General features: G+C 42.7%; 1 protein-coding gene across 2 annotated transcripts in view; it reads left to right on the top strand.

Annotated features, from left to right (window-relative positions):
• The window catches only part of ROCK1 (Rho associated coiled-coil containing protein kinase 1), a 272,534-nt gene that overhangs the window by 87,810 nt on the left and 163,121 nt on the right, over window positions 1-21,603 (top strand). For both annotated transcript variants that reach the window (XR_008305444.1, XM_053242579.1), the window contains exon 4: window positions 10,101-10,238. Coding sequence is in view for 1 of the 2 variants with exons in the window: in XM_053242579.1 (XP_053098554.1) it covers window positions 10,101-10,238 (138 nt within the window). In the remaining variant the exon portion in view is untranslated. The remainder of the gene's footprint in view (window positions 1-10,100; window positions 10,239-21,603) is intronic.

The following is a 21,603-nucleotide window of genomic DNA, read 5'->3' as shown; positions in this document are numbered from 1 at the left end:
GCTTTACTTGGAGATGCCATGGACTGAACTTGGAACATTCTGCATGCAAAGCAGATATTCTTCCACTGAGTTATAGTCCCGTACCCTGAGGGGAATATCTTAATAGTGCTCACATGTAGTAATCAATCCAAATGCAAAACAGGGCAGACCCTGCTTAGCACAGGGGAAAACTCATGCTTGCTATTGCAAGATCAGCTCTCCTCCTTCTTAATTTAAAGTCATGAATATAAAGGTTATTGAAACTTTTATGAAGAATCTATGACCTGCACATGTAGGCCGTACAGTCTCCACTTCCACTTCTTGGCAAGGTACCCCTTGTGCCAAGGACACTACAGTAGCTCCAGCCAGAAAACCCATCAGAACGTCCTGTGCAAGTATGCAGTGATCTAGTGATGTGCACGGAACCACAGAAGCGTGGTCCGGCACTGGGGGAGTGCCACTTTAAGGGGTGGTGGTTGTAGTACTTCCCCCCCCGCACCGCTCTTCCCCCTCTGGCGCTGGTACTGTTTAAAATGTTCTTGGGGTGGCAGAGTTCCTCCCTGCTGCCCCTGCCCCTGTTGTTGTCCTCGTAAGCCTTAAACAAGGAAGAGCTGTCGGTGTGCATGCGCCCTTCGTGGCACACGCGCTCGTCTCTGCCACTGGCACGTGCGCGCCATGTGATGTATGTGGCGCGCATGCGCCCGCGGCGGAGACAAGCGCGCGCACCGCGAAGGACGCATGCGCGCCGACAGCTCTTCCTTGTTTAAGGCTTACGAGGACAATGACGGGGGCAGGGGCGGCAGGGAGGAACTCTGCCGCCCCAAGAACATTTTTAAAAGTACCAGTGCCGGAGGGGGAAGAGCGGCGGGGGGGGGAAGTACTACCCCCCCCTTAAAGTGACACTTCCCCACTCCTCCGAACCACCAGACTGCCAGAATTCCGGACCTGTTCGGAGGCTTTTTCAGTGCCCCCCGGACCAAACCATGCACACTCCTACAGTGATCTTGCTCCTTTCAGTTGGTCCTGGTTGCTGGTTTTACTAACCCAGGGCACAAATTGCTGGAGAAGAGCAGAGCTGCTGCATATCTCTGAGAATAAGAGGTGCAGAAGAGCCTCCGATTCAAAGTAATTGCTGTGTGCATTGCAGTGTGGTTGGCACAAGACATGTCTGGCATCTCTGAACACCACAAACGATCTTTGGGGGGGGGGGAGCTAATATATATTAGGCTATTTAAAACTGTGAATATAGATACAAATGGGTATTTTAATAAGAATTTAAAGTTCTACATAGAACAACTTAAAACACAATTAAGATTATTATTTTTAAAAAAATAAAATATAAAACATTCTCATACATATATCAATAAAATAGTATAAAATATAAAAATCCTCCAAAGTATGTGTAGTGAAAGTATGCACACAAAAAATCAAAAATCCTCTTAAAAGCTTATTGATTCCATACTGTATCACCAAACAGAAGTCTTCTCAAAGTATTGTATCTTGTTCAGTAGGTCAAACCTGTTTCGAAGTTAAAGTCTTCCTCAGTGACCTTGTCAAATGCTGTCATGGGGGCATCACTCCTCCAGACTTCTGTAATAGCAATAGCAATAGCACTTACATTTATATACCGCTCTATAGCTGGAAGCTCTCTAAGCGGTTTACAATGATTTAGCATATTGCCCCAAAACAAATATGAAAATTACTACCATCCCTTTATTGTATCCCTATCCTCATCACCATATAAAAAACAACAAGTTGTTCTAGTAAGAACTAATCAGCCTACTTTGTCTCTATAACTGGACTGAATTTGGTTCAAATGGAAGTCCACAAGCTAGATCTCTTGCACCTCAAAAGTTCACGCATTCGCCATCTGGGATCGGGGTGGATGACATCATTACACATGACCCCATTGAGGTGTCCCTGTGTATTACTCGCTACAGCTGTACCAAATTTGGTCCAAATCAGTTAGACAGTCCTCAGGTTAGTGTCAAAAATGCACACATCTGCCATCTTGGATTGGGGTGGTTGACATCACAAACTACGGCATTGAGGTTTCTCCATGTGCTGTAGCAAATTCGGTTCAAATATGTTAAATGGTTCACAAGTTAGCCCACTTGCACCTCACAAGTTTACGTGTCCACCATCTTGAATCAGGGTGGATGACATCATCACAGACTACACCACTGAGGTGTCCCTGTGTGTGTGTCACCCTGCAACTGTACCCAATTTGGTTTAGCCTGCTTGAGCCTCAGACATTCATGTGATCACCATCTTGGATTGGGGTGGATGACAAGATCACACACCACTCCATTAGGACATCCCTATGTGTCCCTACAGCAGTAGCAAATTTGGTTAAAAACAGTTAAGCGATTTACAAGTTAGACCACTTGCGCCTCAAAAATTTATACATCCACCATGTTGGATCAGGGTGGATGACATCACAAACTACGCCATTGAGGTGTCCCTATGTGTCACTTCCTGCAGCTGTACCAAATTTGGTTTAAATGGGTTAGGCAATCCATAAATTAGTCTGCTTGCATCTCAGATGTTCGTGCTGCTGCCATTTGAATTGGAGTGGATGACATCACACACCACATTATTAGGGCCTCCCAGTGTGTCTGTACAGCTGTAGCAAATTTGTTTCAAATCGGTTAGGCAGTTCACAAGTTAGCCCACTTATACCTCAAAAGTTTATGCATCCATCATCTTGGATCAGGGTGGATGACATCATCACAAACTATTGTGTTGAGGTGCCCCTACAACTGAACCCAATTTGGTTCATATTGGTCTAGGCGTTGCGAAGTTGATAGAGGGGACACACACACACAGACGGGTGATCTCATAAGCCTACTGGCTAAAAATAGGAAACTAGCTTACCGAGTTCTTTTACTCATTCAATAGCACATTATTATTCTTATATGTGGGGCCCTTGTTATTTAACTGCATTAGCTTAAAATGTAACCACCTCCTGCAGAGTTACCAGGCCCATGAAGTGAGCCATATTTATCGACTTAAATATACATAATAAATAAATAAATATCTGTTCACCCAGGCTTTTAATGAGATACTGTTTTAATTGTTTTAATTGTGTTTTAATAGTTTTGGCTTTTTAATTTTAATCATTGAAATGTTTTAAGCTTTTATTGGCTGTTTTTATTGTTTTGTAAACTGCCCAGAGAACATGCGTTTTGGGCAGTATAGAAATGTATTAAATATAAACAAACAAACAAACAATATATGCTCAAGGAGGCTTTCAGCTGTTCCTTGTATATTAAATGGTATCAATCACTCCAAGGTCAGTTTCTTAAAGGAACCATGTTCTAATACTATCTAAAAGGGGAAGTTCCTATAAAAGGCTAGTAATGTGAGCTGTAGTATAAAAGACCAATATATATATGATTGGTAAATACTACACATAGCAAAAATAGAATTAAAAAGGATCATACAGTGTAAGTAAAATAACTATCACCAAATGTACAATTCATATTAATAAAAATTAACAATCATATGTACTATAAGCGGACTAATTATCTACAATTACAATGGCAAGGAAACCCAAAATGGATATGATTGGTTCATTTAAAACATACTACATTGCTGCCATCCAATCCTTTTCCTCAGTTGTCTGAGGTCATCCTTCACAAATGGGTTGTTCGCCAATTGTGCCTCAGGAAAGACAGGAAGTACAAATTTAAACTAATTGGTAATATCCAGTAGCTTGGCTGGAGGCGCCAAAACCCTCAGTTCCGTTATGTTCCTAGTTCTGTTCCTCGCCTCAGGCAACAGCGATTTCAGAGAGCTCTGATCAGTCATCTCACAGGGTTGTTTTTTCTTCTTCTTTGGCCATTCTTCTCCTTCCTCCTCTGTCCCCTGTTTTTGTGCCAGGTTGGGAAGGGAGTTTTTTGGTTTTTATCTATCTATCTATCTATCTATCTATTAGATTTATATACCGCCCTTCCAAAATGGCTCAGGGTGGTTCACAACATGATAAAAACAATTAAAACAAATTAACAATTAAAATCAAACTATTAAAACACAATAAAACCAATAAAACAGCTAAAAGCCCTGAAAATCAGGGCAATAGTTTAAAACAGTTTAAAACAATTAATCATTATTGATTAATTAAACTAAACTCCAAACATTTTTAAAGCTTTCCTAATTCGATCAATTTGCTACACTTTTATGTTTTCCTTAACTTTGCGTTTCTGTTTGTTCCCTCCATCCTCCTTGTCTTCGTTGCTCCTTATATCCAATGCTGGGGATCTACCCTCCAGAGGAAGGAGGCTGTTGCCGTTCCTCCTTCCTGCGGCATGAAACGCTTCCGCTCTCCTCCTCCGGACATGGCAAAGAGTGTCCTTTCGGTGCAAGTGGCTCCTATTTCTCTTAGCCTTCCTGTTTCTCTGGAGCTCGCGGTATTGCTGAAGAAGGCTCCCCAAAAATCCAAACACTTAGAGGAGGGCTCGACACTCCCGAAGGTACAGAAACATCCCCGAGATTGTGCTAAGAAGCACAAGAGAAAATCCAAGCCGCCAGTCGCGAATGCTTGCTCCTACAGGCGGTATACTAGCAGTGCCTTCCTCGGCGCTCCCCGCCCACTATTTTAAGAGATCAAACCACCACCGTTTATCTTCTGTTCCAATGGGCAATCTGTGTATGCCTGTGCCAAAGCTCACTGGCAGTCGACTGGAGGGGGAACCCAGTTCGCCAGTCATTCCCAGCCAGCAGTGCCATCGGATACAACTCCTCATGATCCTCCCGTGGGGGCTATGAATCCTGCTTCAGAACTTGTACCAAAGGTTGACGTATTGTTCCCTCGGGAACCTCTATGCCTCACAAGCCAGTTACCCCTCATATGGAACTTTGGCTTAAGGATTTCATTCAAAGAGAACTAAAATCCATTACTTCCCCTTCCTTGTCCGCCTCATCTACTATCTCCTCGCATGCCTGCTGCCCCTCCCCCACCCCACCCCCGCAAAGTCCTTCCAAGCCAGATTTTCTTTCTTCATCTTCAGGCTTCAGCTCCACTAGGGGTGTTATATCTCTAAACAAAAGGGGGCATTTTCTTCCTAGACCTCTGAATCACAAAAGAAAGAGAAGACACGTGCCCTACTCATCCTCTTCACAGGAGGAACCTCCGCCCGCCAAAAAAACCAACCCGCCTTCCTCCCACTCCTGCCCCTGTTATACCCATTTCCAACTCTACTCCTCCCCCACTTAATCCCACCCTGCCTTCTCTTCCTCTTCCCATTGTCCCTCAGAGGCCTCCCACTGGTCCTCCCCCCTCTAGGACCCCTTATACCCCACACTCCTCCTCCTCCTCTTCTGAGACGAAGAAAGGAGAGCTTTCTTGAAGAGCAGTCAACCTCATAATCCCTTAACTCTGTTCAACCTTTTTCTGCTTCCAATTTTGAAGTTCTGTTAACCAAAGCCAGGAGAGCCATTAAAGATGTAGAAGCAGTATCACAGAACCTCGCAGTATCACAGACTCAAACTAGATTGAACAAACTGACTTCCCCTCTTCTTCTCCTACCCTTTCAGTGCCTTTTCCTTCTTTGTTCAAGAACACTATGTTGTCAGAATGGAAGATGCCTTTTTCAGCTAAGCCTTCGACTCCATACCCTAAAAGGCTTTATACCCTTCCTGATGATGTTATGAAACTTCTTGCTTCTCCCACTGTAGATGCCTTGGTGGCACAATCGGTCTCAGGAACTCTCATGAATAAAGAGAGAGATGAACAAATCAAGATTCCTTTAAGGATAAAAAATGTGACTTTCTTCTCCATAAGGTGCATAATGCTTCAGCCTCAGTAACCAAGGCAGCAGCTGCCAACCCTATCTTTGCTCTAGCCTCTGTGTTATGGGCAAAAGAATTAACCTAATTCATTCCCCCTGAAAATAAGCAGTTGAGGCATGGGAATAATAAATTAGAAAAAGCGACAGCCTTTATGACTTATTCCAGCTTAGATTGCCTCTAACATGCTTCCCAGTCCATGCTAGTAGGGGTAGCAATAAGGAGATGTCTTAGGTTAAAAAAAAACCTGGTGGGTAGACCCCAAATCCAAGCTCAACCTCGCTTCTGCTTTTTTAGGGGCAAGACTTTTCGATGATGCTCTGGAACCCATTGTAGAAACGGGACAAAAAGGCCATGCCCATGGCCAGGAAAGATTTTCGCCAAGCTAATAGGTTTTAATCTAATAATTTTTGTTCGTACAGCTCCTTCCCTAGAACATTGTCTAACTTCTACAGAGACAGCAGGCCATTCAACATCAAATCTAGAGCTTCCTGGCGTCCCCAGTGGCAGCAAAGATTCTGCAGAAATAACAAAACACAGTCCTCCATTCAGTTCAATTCTCCCGGCTTCCAACAAAGACATAATCAATGATTTCTTGCTGGTAGGAGGCTGGCTCTGACTTTTTGCAGATCCTTTTTGGAGCCTTTCGACATCCAGTGCTTGGGTCTGAGAGACCGTGTCTCAAGGCTTCCTCCTAGAATTCACCACATCACCCCCGGACTCGTTCATACCTACCCCAATGTCCAAGAAACCGATGAAAATGCAGCAGATGTCTCTGGCTATTCAACATCTGGTCCAGATGCAAGCATTTGAACCTGTCCCTCCAACAGAGAAATGGCTGGGCTTCTATTCCATTTTGGTTTTGGTACCTAAAAAGAATGGCTTGTGGAGAGCAGTACTAGACTTAAAGAACCTCAACCACTTCATTCGCAAAAGACCCTTCAGGTTGGAATCTCTCCACATCATCAATTTCATTTCATTTCACCGTTTCATTCCTGTGTTGAAAGAACTATACTTGCTGCCGATATGTTTCCAGGCAGTATACAAGGTGCTGGTTATTACCTATAAAACCCTAAACAGCTCAGGCCCTGGGTATTTAAGAGAACATCTTCACCATAAGCCCCACCACCCATTAAGATAATCTGGAGAGATTTGTCTGCAGTTGCCGCCAACCCGTTTGGTGGCTATTCAGGAACGGGCCTTCTTTGTGCCTGCCCCTGGACTTTGGATTGCGCTCCCCTTTGAAATAAGAGGCTCCCCATCTCTGGCAACTTCTAAAAAGGCAATGGAGACAAATTTTTCACAGAGGCTTTTAATTAGATTTATAGTTCTAAATAATTTTAATACTGGGTTTTAGATGTTTTTAAACTTTTACATTATTTTAATAGTTAATTGATTTAATGTGTTAAATTATTTTAATTGTAAACCTGCCACTGCAAAGCAGTGCCTCCCACCCACAACTCCCTCAGACGTTCCAGAAGGGTAATATGGTCAATAGTATCGAAAGCCGCCGAGAGATATAAAAGGACCAACAGAATCACATTTCCTCTGTCAAGTCCTAACTGGAAATAATCCATCAGGCTGACCAAGGCAGTCTCCACCCAATAGCCCATCTGAAAACCAGTTTGAAATGGGTCTAGATAATCTATTTCCTCCAAGACCACCTGGAGCTGGTAGGCCACCACCCTCTCAATCACCTTACCCAACCATGGGAGGTTGGAGACAGGCTTGTAGCTTTTAAACTCTGCGGGGTCCAAGGCAGGCTTCTTAAGAATAGGTCTAATAATTGCCTTCTTTATACAAGGAGGCATCCTGTGCTCCCTCAGAGAGGTATTTATAATTGTCACCAGGCTCTCCACAACAACCCCCTTGCCAGATAATATAAGCTTTGTTGGGCAAGGATCAAGCAGACAGGTGGTAGGATGCACTGTTCCAAGCAGCTTGTCCACATCCTCAGGAGTCGAAATTCATCCAGTCTTACCACACAAGAGGAGCTGCTGGATACCTCTGCATCTGACACTGCGATAACTGTGGAGTCTAAATCTAGATCGACCCGAATACAAGAGATCTTGTCCACAAAAAACTCATTAAAAACGTCACAGTGGGCAACTGATGGTTCCAAATTCTGATTCAAGGGAGTAGGGGGCCCTACTAGTCCCCTCACAACCCTGAATAGCTCCGCTTGATGAGAGTTTGCGGAAGCAATATGGGCAGAAAAGAAACTGCCCGAGCATAGATCTTTAAATGTGTTCTATTTCATAATCTGTCGAATTCGAGTCGAGTATTCCTCCACTTGTGCACCAGTCCAGTCCTTACTGCTTCAGCTCCTGCAGATCTTCCGTATACCAAGGAGCCATTTTTGAAGCGGGTCGGAGAGGACGCTTAGGAGCGATCATGTCTACTGCCCTGATTAGTTGACTATTCAAATTCTCCACCAGGGCATCAGCCAGATCGGCAGCAGGGCCAACATTAAATCCTTCCAAGGCTTCTTGGAATCCTATTGGATACAATAGCCTTTTTGGATGGGCCATTCTAATAGGTCCCTCACCTCTGCAGAGGTGGGATGCAACTGTGAGTCCAACCTTAACCAGACCCTACTTCTCTACCAAAGATCAACTCTACCTTCCACAGATCTCAGGAGGTAGTTCTCCCTTCTTTCTGCTGCCCTCCGGCTCCCCAAAGGAGAAAAGATGGCATACATTAAATGTCTGGAGGGCCTTTCGGATTTACGTCACCTGTACCCACACCTCGGTCAGTCAGATTCTCTCTTCGTCTTGTTCCATCCTACCTTCTTAGGCAACAAAAATATCCCAAATTACTCTTTCTAAGTGGATCCGAGCCATTATTTCCTTAACATATGAGTCTGTCCATTTACCCATCCCGAGTGGTATCACAGCTCACTCCACTCATAGCACCAGCACATCAACCACATTTTTAGCTAATGCTCCTTTACCAGTTATTTGCTAAGTTGCCACATGGTCCTCAACGTTGCCTTTCAATAAGCATTACAAAATTGCCTCCTTTCACTCGGCCCAGGCTGCTCTCGGCTGCATGGTCTTACAAGTAGTCTGTCATATCCATTCTACCCTCCCTACTCTTCATCTCCTTGGGTATGTCCCGTTTGTGAAGGATTACTTCAGACAACTGCTGAGAAAGAAACATTGGTCTTACCTGTGGAGCATTTTTCCCTGCAGTGTCTGAGGTCATCCAACATACCCGCGGATGTACATTTTTCTTATCCCAGGGAAAGGGCCAGTTGTGGGTGGTGGCCAACTCCTAGGGTATTAGTACACCTTCCTTTTCTGATACTGTACCTGCTCATGCTCTATCAGTTGATCCCCTGTGTTGTTTCCTTTCATAAGAGCTCTCTGTACTTAACAAACTAAATCTTTTTACCTTTTACCCTTTTTACCTTTTTAGTAGGGTAACTGGGGGTTTTGGCACCTCCACCCAAACTACTGGATATTACCAATTAGTTTAAATTTGTACTTCCTCTCTTTCCTGAGACATGATTGGTGCACAACCTGTTTGTGAAGGATGACCTCAGACACTGAAAAATAACCCTTTACATTGGTAAGACCAATGTTTCTATCTCTTCATTTAGCCAGGGTTGCTCAACTTTTGGCCCTCCTGCAGATGTTGGCCTACAACTCCCATAATCCTTGGCTATTGGCCACTGTGGTTAGGGATTATGGGAATTGTAGTCCAAAAACAGCTGGGGGGCCTAAGTTGAGTAGGCCTGATTTAGACCATGGGGAATGACTGTTTGGAGTTCGTGTATCCAGTACACTTCTCTACGCTATAATTATTTTAGAAAGGTTGTTCTATGTAGAACTTGATTGATTGATTGATTGATTGGATTTGATTTCTATACCGCCCTTCCAAAAATGGCTCAGGGCTGTTTACACGGAGAAATAACAAACAAATAAGATGGAACCCTGTCCCCAAAGGGCTCACAATCTAAAAAGAAACATAAGATAGACACCAGCAACAGTCACTGGAGGTACTGTGCTGGGAGTGAATAGGGCCAGTTACTCTCCCCCTGCTAAATAAAGAGAATCACAATGTTAAAAGGTGCCTTTTTGCCCAGTTAGCAGAGCAAACTTACTTAATAATTCTTATTATTAAAATACCCATTTTATCTATATTCAGTTTTTAGTAGCCTAGAATTATATTATCACCCTGCCCCTATCTTTTGTATCACGGATACACCGTGTTTTGTGTTTTGATTATATTGATGTCTAGTATCTCTACATACATAATGGGTAATAAAATGTGACTGTAATTCTTATTGTGCTAGGGCTTTTTCATTTTAAATTTTGCTTTTAAAGGTAAGGCACAAGTCATCACGAAAAGTCTATGCCATGAAACTTCTGAGCAAGTTTGAGATGATAAAAAGATCGGATTCTGCATTCTTTTGGGAAGAAAGGGATATCATGGCGTTTGCAAATAGCCCTTGGGTTGTGCAGGTATATTGACTGACTTATTTGGATTTATAGGTAGCAGTGTTGGTTATAATTCCTCTTGAATATTTTTCTGCTGTGCAATAGTTCTAGTAAGTAGTAATGCATTTATAAGTGTAAAAATGTTTGAATGCTGGCTTAAAGTTTTAAGCAACTTTAAATGTAAAGAGCATTTTCTCTTACAGGTGTTACCGTGTTAATAAATTTTATAGCTTACTAAAAATGAAAAACTGCCCCTAAAAATGAAATGGTTTCCTAAAAATATCTAACAATTTAATAGAATTATGTATCAATTGTTTAATTGCTCAGTAATAACTTTTTTCTGATCTCCCCCACTCCCCGAAGACTTGGGGCTTGGATTCAACATTAGAGTAGAGAAGACCAGTAAATCCACATCAGATTATTAACAGGAAAATTTTCTTTGGCTTTCTTTGTCTACAGAGCAGAAAATGCACTCTGAAGAACTTGAAAAATGTCTTTTGGATTAATTGCTTTTTGTTTGTTCATATTGCATTAAGTGTCTTGTATACTGTTGGAAGCTGATTGCCCTAATCTAGTAAGGGTAATTCCTACAACCAGCTTCCTAACACACATTCTCTGTTGTATATAAAACGGGTGGGCAATGTTGGCTCTCCAAATGTTGTTGAATTAAAGCTCCCATAATCTCTAACCACATTTGCTGCTTTGGATTCTTGGTTAAGGTTAATCAGTTGTGTACATAAATTACACTGACTTGAGAGGAAAAAACCTTTAATCAAAAAATAATTTGAGCTTTGCACTTTTACGATTAATGTGATTTTCAGTTATCTCTGTGTTCCATGTGCCAGTTTTTCCTTAATTAGTGTATTCTTTATGAAAGAGATTGCAGAGTTTACAAATTGTGCTGAAATGTTGGTCACTCCTCCTGTACTGATATTTGTGTTTCAACAGATTGTAAAAAAACATTGTTAGACATGGACAGGTTAATGGATTGGGTATTCCCAAACTTAAGATGTATTATGAAACTTCACATCTGAGAAATATTGTGGGGATGGTAGTTAACATAGAACCCAAGTCATGGTTCTCCTTGGAATTCCTTGGTGAATGTAAAAAAAAGGGTTAAAAGATTACAATTTTGTGCTGATCTTACTAAAAATATCATTAACTCTGCTTCCATTCCATTTTTACAGTCACGTATGGAGATTTGGAAAGGATTGTAATCTTGCCTATCCCCCTTCACCACTCATATTAGTTGTAGATCATCCTTTCTGTGTGGGAATATTCGGAGGGTATAATAGGTCACCTTAAGTGGTGCAATGGGGAAATGCTTGACTAACAAGCAGAAAGTTGCTGGTTTGAATCCGCGCTGGTACTATATTGGGCAACAGCAACATAGGAAGATGCTGAAAGGCATCATCTCATACTGCGTGGGGGGAGGCAATGGTAAACTCCTCCTGTATTTTACCAAAGACAACCACAGGGCTCTGTGGGTGCCAGGAGTCAAAATCGACTTGATCGCACACTTTACCTTTTACTTTTATAATAGGGTAAAGGATCATTGGGTTAGAGTGGGAGATGTATTGCAATGGTACAGGAGAGAGGAGAGCTGGTCAGGAGAAGAGAGCACAGTCAAAACCATATGCTGTTTTTGCAATTTGGCAGATTCAATGAAAGAAATTATGGTAAAGTCTTGTCTGCTTGTTTAAATTTGGAAAGATGTGTGTGTTTAATTTTTTTAAATTAAAAGTTTAAAGAAGTTCATACCAGTATGGTCATCACATGATGACTTTAAAAAAAAAAGCAGGTGAACATACTGTGTGAGCCATTTCTGGCTCTGCTATTCTGCAATAAGCTCTATAACGAGCTCAGTGTTTGGTGATGGTTTTATTTCAACTTACAGATATTGTACATATTCAGATAAATAAGGCTGCAGCCTGCATTGTATATGGATAGTAAAAAGGTCCAACTTTGGATGATATGCTTATGTGAAAGAATAGGACTTAATCCCCCAACAATGGAGTCAAAACAAATGTTCATATTTTTGTGGATGATATAGTTTTAATGTCTCAGAAACAGGCCTTAAGCATAGTTTTCAGGCACTAAAAGTTTGTTGTAAAAATAATGATTTCCAAATTAACTAGTCTAAAATGAAGTTAATGAACTTAAGTCACAGCTTTAAATTCTCAAATTGACACATTGACTGGCGAGAGCTCAAGTTCATTAAATCATTCTTGTACTTGGGACTTGTTTTTTCCATTCAAATGTAGTGGAAAAACCATATTTCCTCAGTAACGCTGACCGTAGATAAAACATCACATGGTATATTGAAATTTTTGAGGACATGGAGGCCATCAGATTTCCCTGTGTAGAGATTATCAGAGGCCAAAGTATTTCCTCAGTTTATGGCTATTAAAATTTGAGACTTGAGAAATACAGGTGGCCCTCCCTGATAATTGGGGTCTTGCCATTGTCGTCCCAGTACATTAAAAAGGAACACGGGACGACCCGGACAATTACAGACCAATAAGCTTGCTCAGCGTAATAAGTAAACTATACGCAAAGCACTTACGTATTAAGCTGTGTGACTGGATGGACCAAGAAGGTATTATAGAACTGGAACAGGCAGGTTTTACTGCAGGTAGGTCGGTCATGGATTACTGTATTGTACTGCAATCCTCTATAATAAAACCCTTGGTTGTAATCCCGTGTCTTCCTCGGCTGTTCTGGGCATGCGTAGAGCGCATGCCCAGAACGTCCGAGAAAGATACGGCCGCAGGGACACGGGCGGCCACGTTGGGTCCTGGTAAGCGGCGAGGGGAAGCAGCAGCAGCAGGAGGCGGCGGTGACTGGAGCCGATGCCGGCCGTGGCGGGGCGGCAGGGACCAGCCCTGCCACTAAAACAATAAAGGAGAAGTGGAGACCGGGGGAGGGCATAGGCGGCAGCGGCGGAACCAGCCCAGCTGCTAAAAAGCCGACGGAGTGGTGAGGAGGCGGCGGGGGAAACAGAAAAGGGGAGGCCGACGGTGGCGGGGGGGCCTTGCCTGGCCGGGGAGACCGGCCGCAGCATGGAGGCTGACGGCGGCGGGAGGGGGAATGGCGGCGCGGGGCCCAGAGCGCACAACTCCCCTGCCGGGAACGCAGTGGGCCCCGATACCAGGGGCAGAAGGTGAAAATGGGGGGAGCGGTGGCTGACCGGCAGCCAACGGACAAGCGGCGGCAGCGGCCACAGTAGGCCGCGTGGTGTGGCGGGCCCGCCGTGGCCAACATCGGACCCAGTCGCCGCCTCCTGCTGCTGCTTCGCCGCCACTTCCAAGACTGATCACTGTTAACTGTTTGCCGCCTGGGAGGAGGAGCGGAGGGCCGGTAAGGAAAAAAATGCAGGGGAAGGGGAGGGGCAAAAGGGATTGGGGCAGGGGGAGGGGCAAGGGCAAGAGGGAGTGGGGCAGGGGGGAGGGGCAAGGGCAGGAGGGAGTGGGGAGGGGCAAGGGCAAGAGGGAGTGGGGCAGGGGGAAGGGGCAAGGGCAAGAGGGAGTGGGTCATGGGGCGGGGGAAGGGCAAGAGGAAGTGGGGCATGGGGGAGGAACTCTACCCTACTAGCACCCGTTATTTTAACAAGCTTGAAAACACTAGTACTTAATAGAAAGATATGTGTATGAGAGGAAAACACCCCTCTATGCAGCCTTCAATGACGTGCAAATGGCTTTTGATTCTATATCTAGAGCAGGGATTCTCAAAGTTGGGTCCCCAGATGTTATTGGGCCTCAACTCACATAATCCCCAGCCCCAAGGGCCTTTGGTTGGGGATTATGGGAGTTGAAGTCCAATAACATCTGGGGACCCAACTTTGAGAATCCCTGATCTAGAGGAACTCTCTGGGCCAAGCTATCTAAAACCTCAACTGACAAAAGATTATTATTAATTTATAAATTATATTAAAACTCAATCCTTTGTATACGTCTCAACTCTGCAGGTCAGCTTTCAAAGAGATTCCCACAAATAAGGGAGTTAGACAGGGCTGCATCTTAGCCCCTTTCCTATTCAATTTTTATGTGAACGGGCTAATCCAGCGGTTACAAGATTCAGACATACTTGCACCTAAATTGCCAAACGTCTGCCTATACTCATGTATGCTGACGACGCTGTAATCCTATCATAAACTAGGTTTAAAAAGAGCTTTGGGTGTTCTGGCAAGCTACTGCAAGAAGGAACAATTAGTAATAAATTACTCTAAGACAAAAACTCTCCGTTTCAGTGCTAAACATTGGCCTTTCAGCTGGTTAGTTGAAGGTCATAAAGTAGACCAAGTAAAACAAATTAAATATCTTGGGATAGTGTTTCAATTTAATGGCCACAAAACGGCCCAAATTAGATCGATAGTAGATATGGCTAAATGTAGTATTATAGCCGTCTTGAAATTCTTTTGGTCCCAGGGAAGGAATTACATTCCTGTAGCCATTAAACTTCATAAGGCTAAAGTGATTCCCCAACTCCTTTACGGGACACACTTGGGACCATATGCCAACTTTAATAAATAATAATTCGATTTCTATACCGCCCTTCCAAAAATGGCTCAGGGCGGTTTACAAAGAGAAATAACAAATAAGATGACTCCCTGTCCCCAAAGGGCTCACATTCTAAAAAACTTTAAAAACTTTAAAGATTTGGAAAAAAATTCAAACCGTTTTTTAAAGAACTGTATTTGGTGTACCTAACTGTGTTTCCAATTCGGTGATCTGCATGGAGGTGGGCATACTTAAATTGGAAACCAGGGCTTGGCTCCTAAGGATATTTTATTGGATTAAACTTCATCTGCATACTTTAGGGCTAATCCAAAGCTTCTTGCGGCTGAGTCACAGGCATCTTGGTCTCGCAAAACAATAGAAAAACTTTGCCAATGCGGCCTATCACCCGCTCTATTACTAGAGAGTGGTGAGAATATAGCCCGGAGTTTAGTATGACAGAGATTGGTTGATATAGATATTCAGGAAGAGAAGGCTTGTTTACCACCTTTTTACAAACAAGTATATGCTAAGACGGTCTTGCCCCGGCAACATATTTATTTACGATCACTTTGAGTAAATCCAGATGGGCCTTCTCCAGGGCCAGGTTTAACGCTTTCCCATGTGCAATGTTTTATGGGAAATATTTGAAACTATTATACGAAGAACAGAAATGCCCCTGTGGAAAGGTGATTGAAACCATGGCCCACATACTTTTAAAGTGTTCAATATATCAAAATCTGAGGTCTCAACTAATTAGTCCACTGATAAAAGATATGACAGAACAAGCTGAGGATCTTGTAGCATATTTATTAGCAGATAAAGATGCAACTATTTCACATGTAGTAGCTAAACCAGATTAGGGGCTCCAAAAGAATAGAATTCATACAGTTTTGGGTTTTTTACTGTCAACTTTAAACTATGTATACATATTTATGCCTTTCCAAAGCCATTATTCTTTTATGTGTAGTTATACCAAAGTCGTTAATCTCTTATGTGTAATTTTATTTTTATTTTTAAATTATGTAAAGATTTTTTTTCTTTTGGTCAAAGACCATAAATAAAGCATGTATGTACAGGTGGCCCTTGTTATCCGTGGTTTTGGCACTTCCGGTTTCATTTATCTGTGGCTGGGCAATATATATCTGACCTCATAATCTGTGGTCTGCATCTTTGCATATCTGCAGTTTTCGGCGGCACAGTTCTGCCTTTATATGGTTGTGCTCTTTCAGCATGTCCTTATGGGTTGTGAGAGGAGTTGTGAGTAGGACGACAGTAGAGTTTCTTTGGTCTCAATGTTTAGAGGTTTTTGTGCTTCTAAAAGCTGCTTTGGTAACATGTGGCAGCATTTGGTATCCTTATGGAGCCTTCAGCAGCCACTGGAGCTTTTGGAGGCTTTTTGGAGCCATTTTCTGGAGCCTCTTGCAGCATTGTGCTGCCCTCAGAAGATGCTAATTATCACTTATATAAATTTAATTTTTATTTTGAAACTTTACCTTTTAATTAAAAAATTCAAATTCAAATTTTTGATTACAGTACTATATTTAATTTGCAATTAAAATTTTAATTTAATTAATTAAAATTAATTTAATTATAATTTAAATTTAAATTGTAATGAAAAATTCATTTTAAATTAAACATTAAACATTGACTTTAATTATTTGTTGCAAGTTTATTCTCCACTCACTCCTTGATTCTCACAAACCTCTCTGTGTGTTTACTTGAAATTGATTAATTCTGTGCTGCCTTTTTGGCCAACCAAGCAGGCCAGGGGCTTGTACTCCTAAGTGCTGGATTTCAACTGCAAGGTGAGGAAATTTCATGATTATGCATTACTGGAGGAGCTGGAAAGTGAGAGCACTGAGGTGGCCAATGTACAGTGCTATGCTCCATCCTTATTTCTGTGTTTATCCTGTCCTGTCAGTAATTTTTGGGGGCCTTTTCCTGGGCTCCAGAACCTAACGCACCAATTCCCATTGATTTAAGGTTTTATTATCCATGGCTTTGTAATCCACGGTTGTAGGCCTGAAGGAAACCCCCATGAATTGTGAATTATTATTAAGAAAGCTGAAAGGGAAAATCAGGAAAGTCACTTCGCTCCAGAATGCATGGAATTTACTCAAAACCACAATACTAGGAGCCCAGTTAGATTGTATACCCAAAAGGAGGAAAGGTACTACTAAGTCCAGGAGGATGCCAGCATGGATAACAGGTAAAGTCAAGGAAGCCATAAAAGGGAAGAAGACTTCCTTCTGAAATTGGAAGGCCTGCCCAAATGAGGAGAACAGAAAAGAACACAAACTCTGGCAAAAGAAATGCATGGTGACAATAAGGGAGGCAAAAAGAGAGTTTGAGGAACATTTAGCCAGAAGCATCAAGGGGAATAACAAAATCTTCTTTAAATACATCAGATGCAGGAAATCTGCCAGGGAGGCGGTCAGACCATTGGCTAATGAGGGAGTGAAAGGGATAATTAAGGAGGATATGGAGGTTGCAGAGAAGCTAAATGAGTTCTTTGTGTCTGTCTTCACGGCAGAGGATACTGAGCATATACCTGTTCCTGAACCAGACTTTTTAGGGATAGAGGCTAAAGAACTGAGTCAGATAGCAGTGACAAGAGATGATGCTCTAAACTGGAAAAACAGAAAACTAGCAAATTGCCTGGGCCGGATGGCAAGAGTCCTCAAAGAACCAAGAACCCAAGAGTCCTCAAAGAACCCAAGAGTCTTCAAGAGAACCCCAATGTGAAATTGCTGACCTCCTTGCTAAAATATATAACTTATTATATATACTATGTACCAGAGAACTGGAAAGTAGCCAGTGTAACACCGATTTTCAAAAAGAGATCCAGAGGCGATCTGGGAAATTACAGGCCAGTTAGCTTAACGTCAATTCCAGGCAAATTGATGGAAAGCATCCTCAAGGATGAAATTGTAAAGCACGTAGAAGAACAGGCCCTGCTGGGAGAGAACCAGCATGGCTTCTGCAAAGGTAAATCTTGCCTCAAGAATCTTTTGGAGTTCTTTGAGAGTGTCAGCATGTGTGTGGATCAAGGTGATCCAGTTGACATAGTATACCTGGACTTCCAAAAAGCTTTCGACAGAGTTCCTCATTAAAGACTCCTGAGAAAACTTAGCAATTATGGGATAAGGGGACAAGTACATATGTGGATTGCTAACTGGTTGAAAGGCAGGAAACAGAGGGTAGATATAAATGGAGAGTTTTCACAATGGAGGGAAGTAAGAAGTGGGGTCCCCCAAGGATCTGTACTGGGACCAGTGCTTTTTAATTTATTCACAAATGATCTAGAAGTAGGGGTAAGCAGCGAGGTGGCCAGATTTGCAGATGATACCAAACTTTCAGATAGTGAAATCCAAAATGGATTGTGAGGAGCTCCAAAAGGATCTCTCCAAACTGGGTGAGTGGGCAACAAAATGGCAAATGCGGTTCAGTGTTGGCAAGTGTAAAGTGGTGGACATTGGGATGAAAAACCCCAACTTCAAGTATACGCTGATGGGATCTGAGCTGTTGTTGACTGACCAGGAGAGGGATCTTGAGGTCATGGTGGACAGCGTGTTGACTCAACCAGCTGTGAAAAAAGGCCAATTCCATGCTTATGGATTATTAGGAAGGGGATTGAAAATCAAACGGCTAATATTATCATGCCCTTATACTATGGTTCGGCCACACCATGATAGAGGTCTAGAAAATCATGCATGGAGTGGATAAATTGGATAGAGAGAAATTCTTCTCTCTCACACTTAACACTAGAACCAGGGGTCATTCCATGAAATTGATTGCCAGGAAATTTAGGACCAGCAAATGGAAGTATTTTTTCACACAACGCATAATCAACTTGTGGAATTCTCTGCCACAAGATGTAGTGACAGCCAACAACCTGGATGGCTTTAAGAGGGGTTTGGATAACTTGATGGGGGAGAGGTCTATCAGCAGCTACAAGTCGGAGGGCCACCTCCAGCCTCAAAGGCAGGATGCCTCTGAATACCAGTTGCAGGGGAGTAACAGCAGGAGAGAACGCATGTCCTCAACTCCTGCTGCAGGCTTACAGTGGCATCTGGTGGGCCACTGTGTGAAACAGGATGCTGGACTAGATGGGCCTTGGGCCTGATCCAGCAGGGCTGTTCTTATGTTCTTATGAGGGCCACCTGTATACTGGTTTAAAGTTGGTGCAGACTGAAGCATTAAGAACAATTTCAACTTATTTAACAGTTTTTTTAATTGAAGCTTTTCCATGTAGTCATGTACAGTATACATCTGAAAAATATATGCAAACAACTTTTACTCCCACACCCCACCCCACCCAGCCAGTTCCGAAGAGAGAAAGATAGAACATAAGAGAAAGGAGAAGCAAAAGGGTAGAGGAATCCACAGAGATAAACGATAGATGACAGGGGTGTAGCAATTTTTGATAGCACCCGGGGACAACAGGTAATGATGGGCCCCTACACCTCCACTTTCTTCTTCAGAGAGGTGGGGAAGGGGAGACCGAAGAGCAAGCTGTTGCCCAGCCAGTGTCGCCCCCCTCTCTCAGAGGCTGAGGGACATTTCTCCCACTCATATTTAGTTATAACTACTGGATACCAGAATCCCATATGCATGCCACAAAACAGATACATGCCCTTATCAAGGATATTTAAATAAAATATTCTTTAAAATGATAGACACATATTATGCTTTGAAATGATGACATTATGCATGCACATTCCCTTGCCTTCTTGAATGTTTGGGTAATAACCATAGATTTTGAATTAGTGTATGAATGTATCACTAGTTTGCAAGTAGAACTCAGTAGTAAGCAACAAGGCTTATCCCTCGCCCTGGAATTTTAATTTCTCTGCAAGCTCTCAAGAGGCTACTTAAGCCAGACATCTGAGTAAGAATGCTAAGCAGTAGATCAACCTATGCATAAAATGCAGTTGATTAGGTGATTCACGTGCACAGCAGCCAGGAGAGGGAGAGAGAATGTTTGGTACTTTTCCTCCTTCAACAAAAGCCACTACAATGAAATGCTGACAGGCATCTGTCTGCCTAAAAATTGTGCCCTTTCTTCTGCCCCCCCATTCCCAAATACCTTTGATGTTTCTAAAACAAAAGCCTCTGCCATCCTTGCTCTTCCAAATACTGAGGAAGAGGAGAGACAGAGAACATGCAAAGGGAAGCCAGAACAAATGAAGGGGAACCCAAAACAAAAACATGCTGCAGCAACACAACAGCCCAGTTTGCTTCTCTTCTTAGTGCCCTAGGGAAGAACAATCACAGGAAACTTGATATGAGGATAGGGAAGAGAAGAAAGCAAAGACAGAAAAGCCAGCTTAGAAAGGTAGAAAAGCCAAATTGGGTTCCTGGCCTGGGTCCTCTCCAAAGCCTTGCTCCCCAAATAGCCCTTGGGGAGCTGTACTGTGCTCCCAGTTCCTCTCCCAGAATTGGGACTTGCTGTTGAGTTCTCATCCCTCCACCTAGCAGATTACAGGACAGGGAAGTGAATGGACTGCTGTTGAACAATTTTTTTTTCTTCTGAATGAAAATGAGGCGGGAAGGAGGGTTGTGAGTTAATTCAGTGGAAGGGGAGGAAGGGGGGATTCAGAGGGAAACTTTGTAGAACCATGCAGTAAATTGCTTGTAAAGTGTTTCAAGTCCCATTTTTAATTTGTTTGAAGAAAGCTCTGACTTCTCCCTCTCCTGCTTTCACTGAGGCAAATCATAGCCCTCTTTCTGTATTCCTTCAGAGGCAAAAAACAATTCCCACAAGCAGTCCTTAAGGAAGAGTGCTCCATTCACCTCCCTGTTCTGAAAGTTGCTAAGTGGAGGGACAAGAACTGGGGGCCCTCACAGAGGCAGCTCCCAAGGGGCAAAGACCTGCATGGTTCCCACCACAGAAAGCCTTGGAATATTTGCTGCTCCAGATCCTCCTTGCCAGGACTAAATGTCTATAAACACGTGCAAGAGGGGAGAGGAGCACTGGTGGGTTTGGACAACATGACTAATGATGTCATATTGGTCCCCATCGCCAAAAAACTCTTGTCTTGCTGCTGATCTCCAGGAACTGGAGGTTTTGCATTTGGAGTGGTGTGTATGAAGGCACCCAGAGATCTCATTGGTCCAGATGGGTGTAAACCATCCTACTTGGTCCCCACAAACCTGCAGAAGTTACAAGTCACAATAAGTCTGTATTATTATTATCTTATATATTAACTTATCTATAAGTAGTTTGTTTAATTAATTGAACTTCTTATTGAAAAGTGGTGTGTAAATATTCTTAACAGATTATCAACTTTAAACACCTTTTTGTATAAATATGAGTGAACAAAAACCTTGCAGAATTATCTATTGAATGTTTTAAATGTTTGTCTTTCATAGCTCATTTTAACAATTTTACATGCAGCTGCGGTGGCGCATTGGGGAAGCAGCTTGCCTAACAGCAAGAGGCTGTTAGTTTGAATCCCTGCTGGTGTGCTTCCAAAATTGTTCCTAGTAAATATACATTTGTAGTCACCTATATTGGGCAGTGGCGATATAGGAAGGTGCTGGAGGTGGATGGCAAAGGCATCCTCTCATACTGCGTGGGAGGAAGGCAATGGTAAACCACTTCTGTATTCTGCCATGTAAAACAGCATGGCTCTGTGGTCGCCAGGAGTCGACATCGACTTGACAGCACAATCTTTCCTTTTATATTACAGCCTGTGATCATACAGTAAAAAGTAGTAGGTAAACACTAAAAATTAACAAGTCTGTACCTACTGGTTTTTAAGAGTAATGAACTTGTAAAATGTGTAGTGCTGCTGAAAGTATTCTTGCAATATTCTTTAACTTTTAACAAAGAATCTTCCTAATTCTGTGAATTACACTTTATTTCCCCCCCACAGTTTGAGGAG

Source organism: Hemicordylus capensis, chromosome 4, assembly GCF_027244095.1.
Source record: "Hemicordylus capensis ecotype Gifberg chromosome 4, rHemCap1.1.pri, whole genome shotgun sequence".
NCBI classification, from domain to species: domain Eukaryota; kingdom Metazoa; phylum Chordata; class Lepidosauria; order Squamata; family Cordylidae; genus Hemicordylus; species Hemicordylus capensis.
The sequence above is the reverse complement of the archived record's forward strand: the minus strand, read 5'-3'. Positions and strand labels throughout refer to the sequence as shown.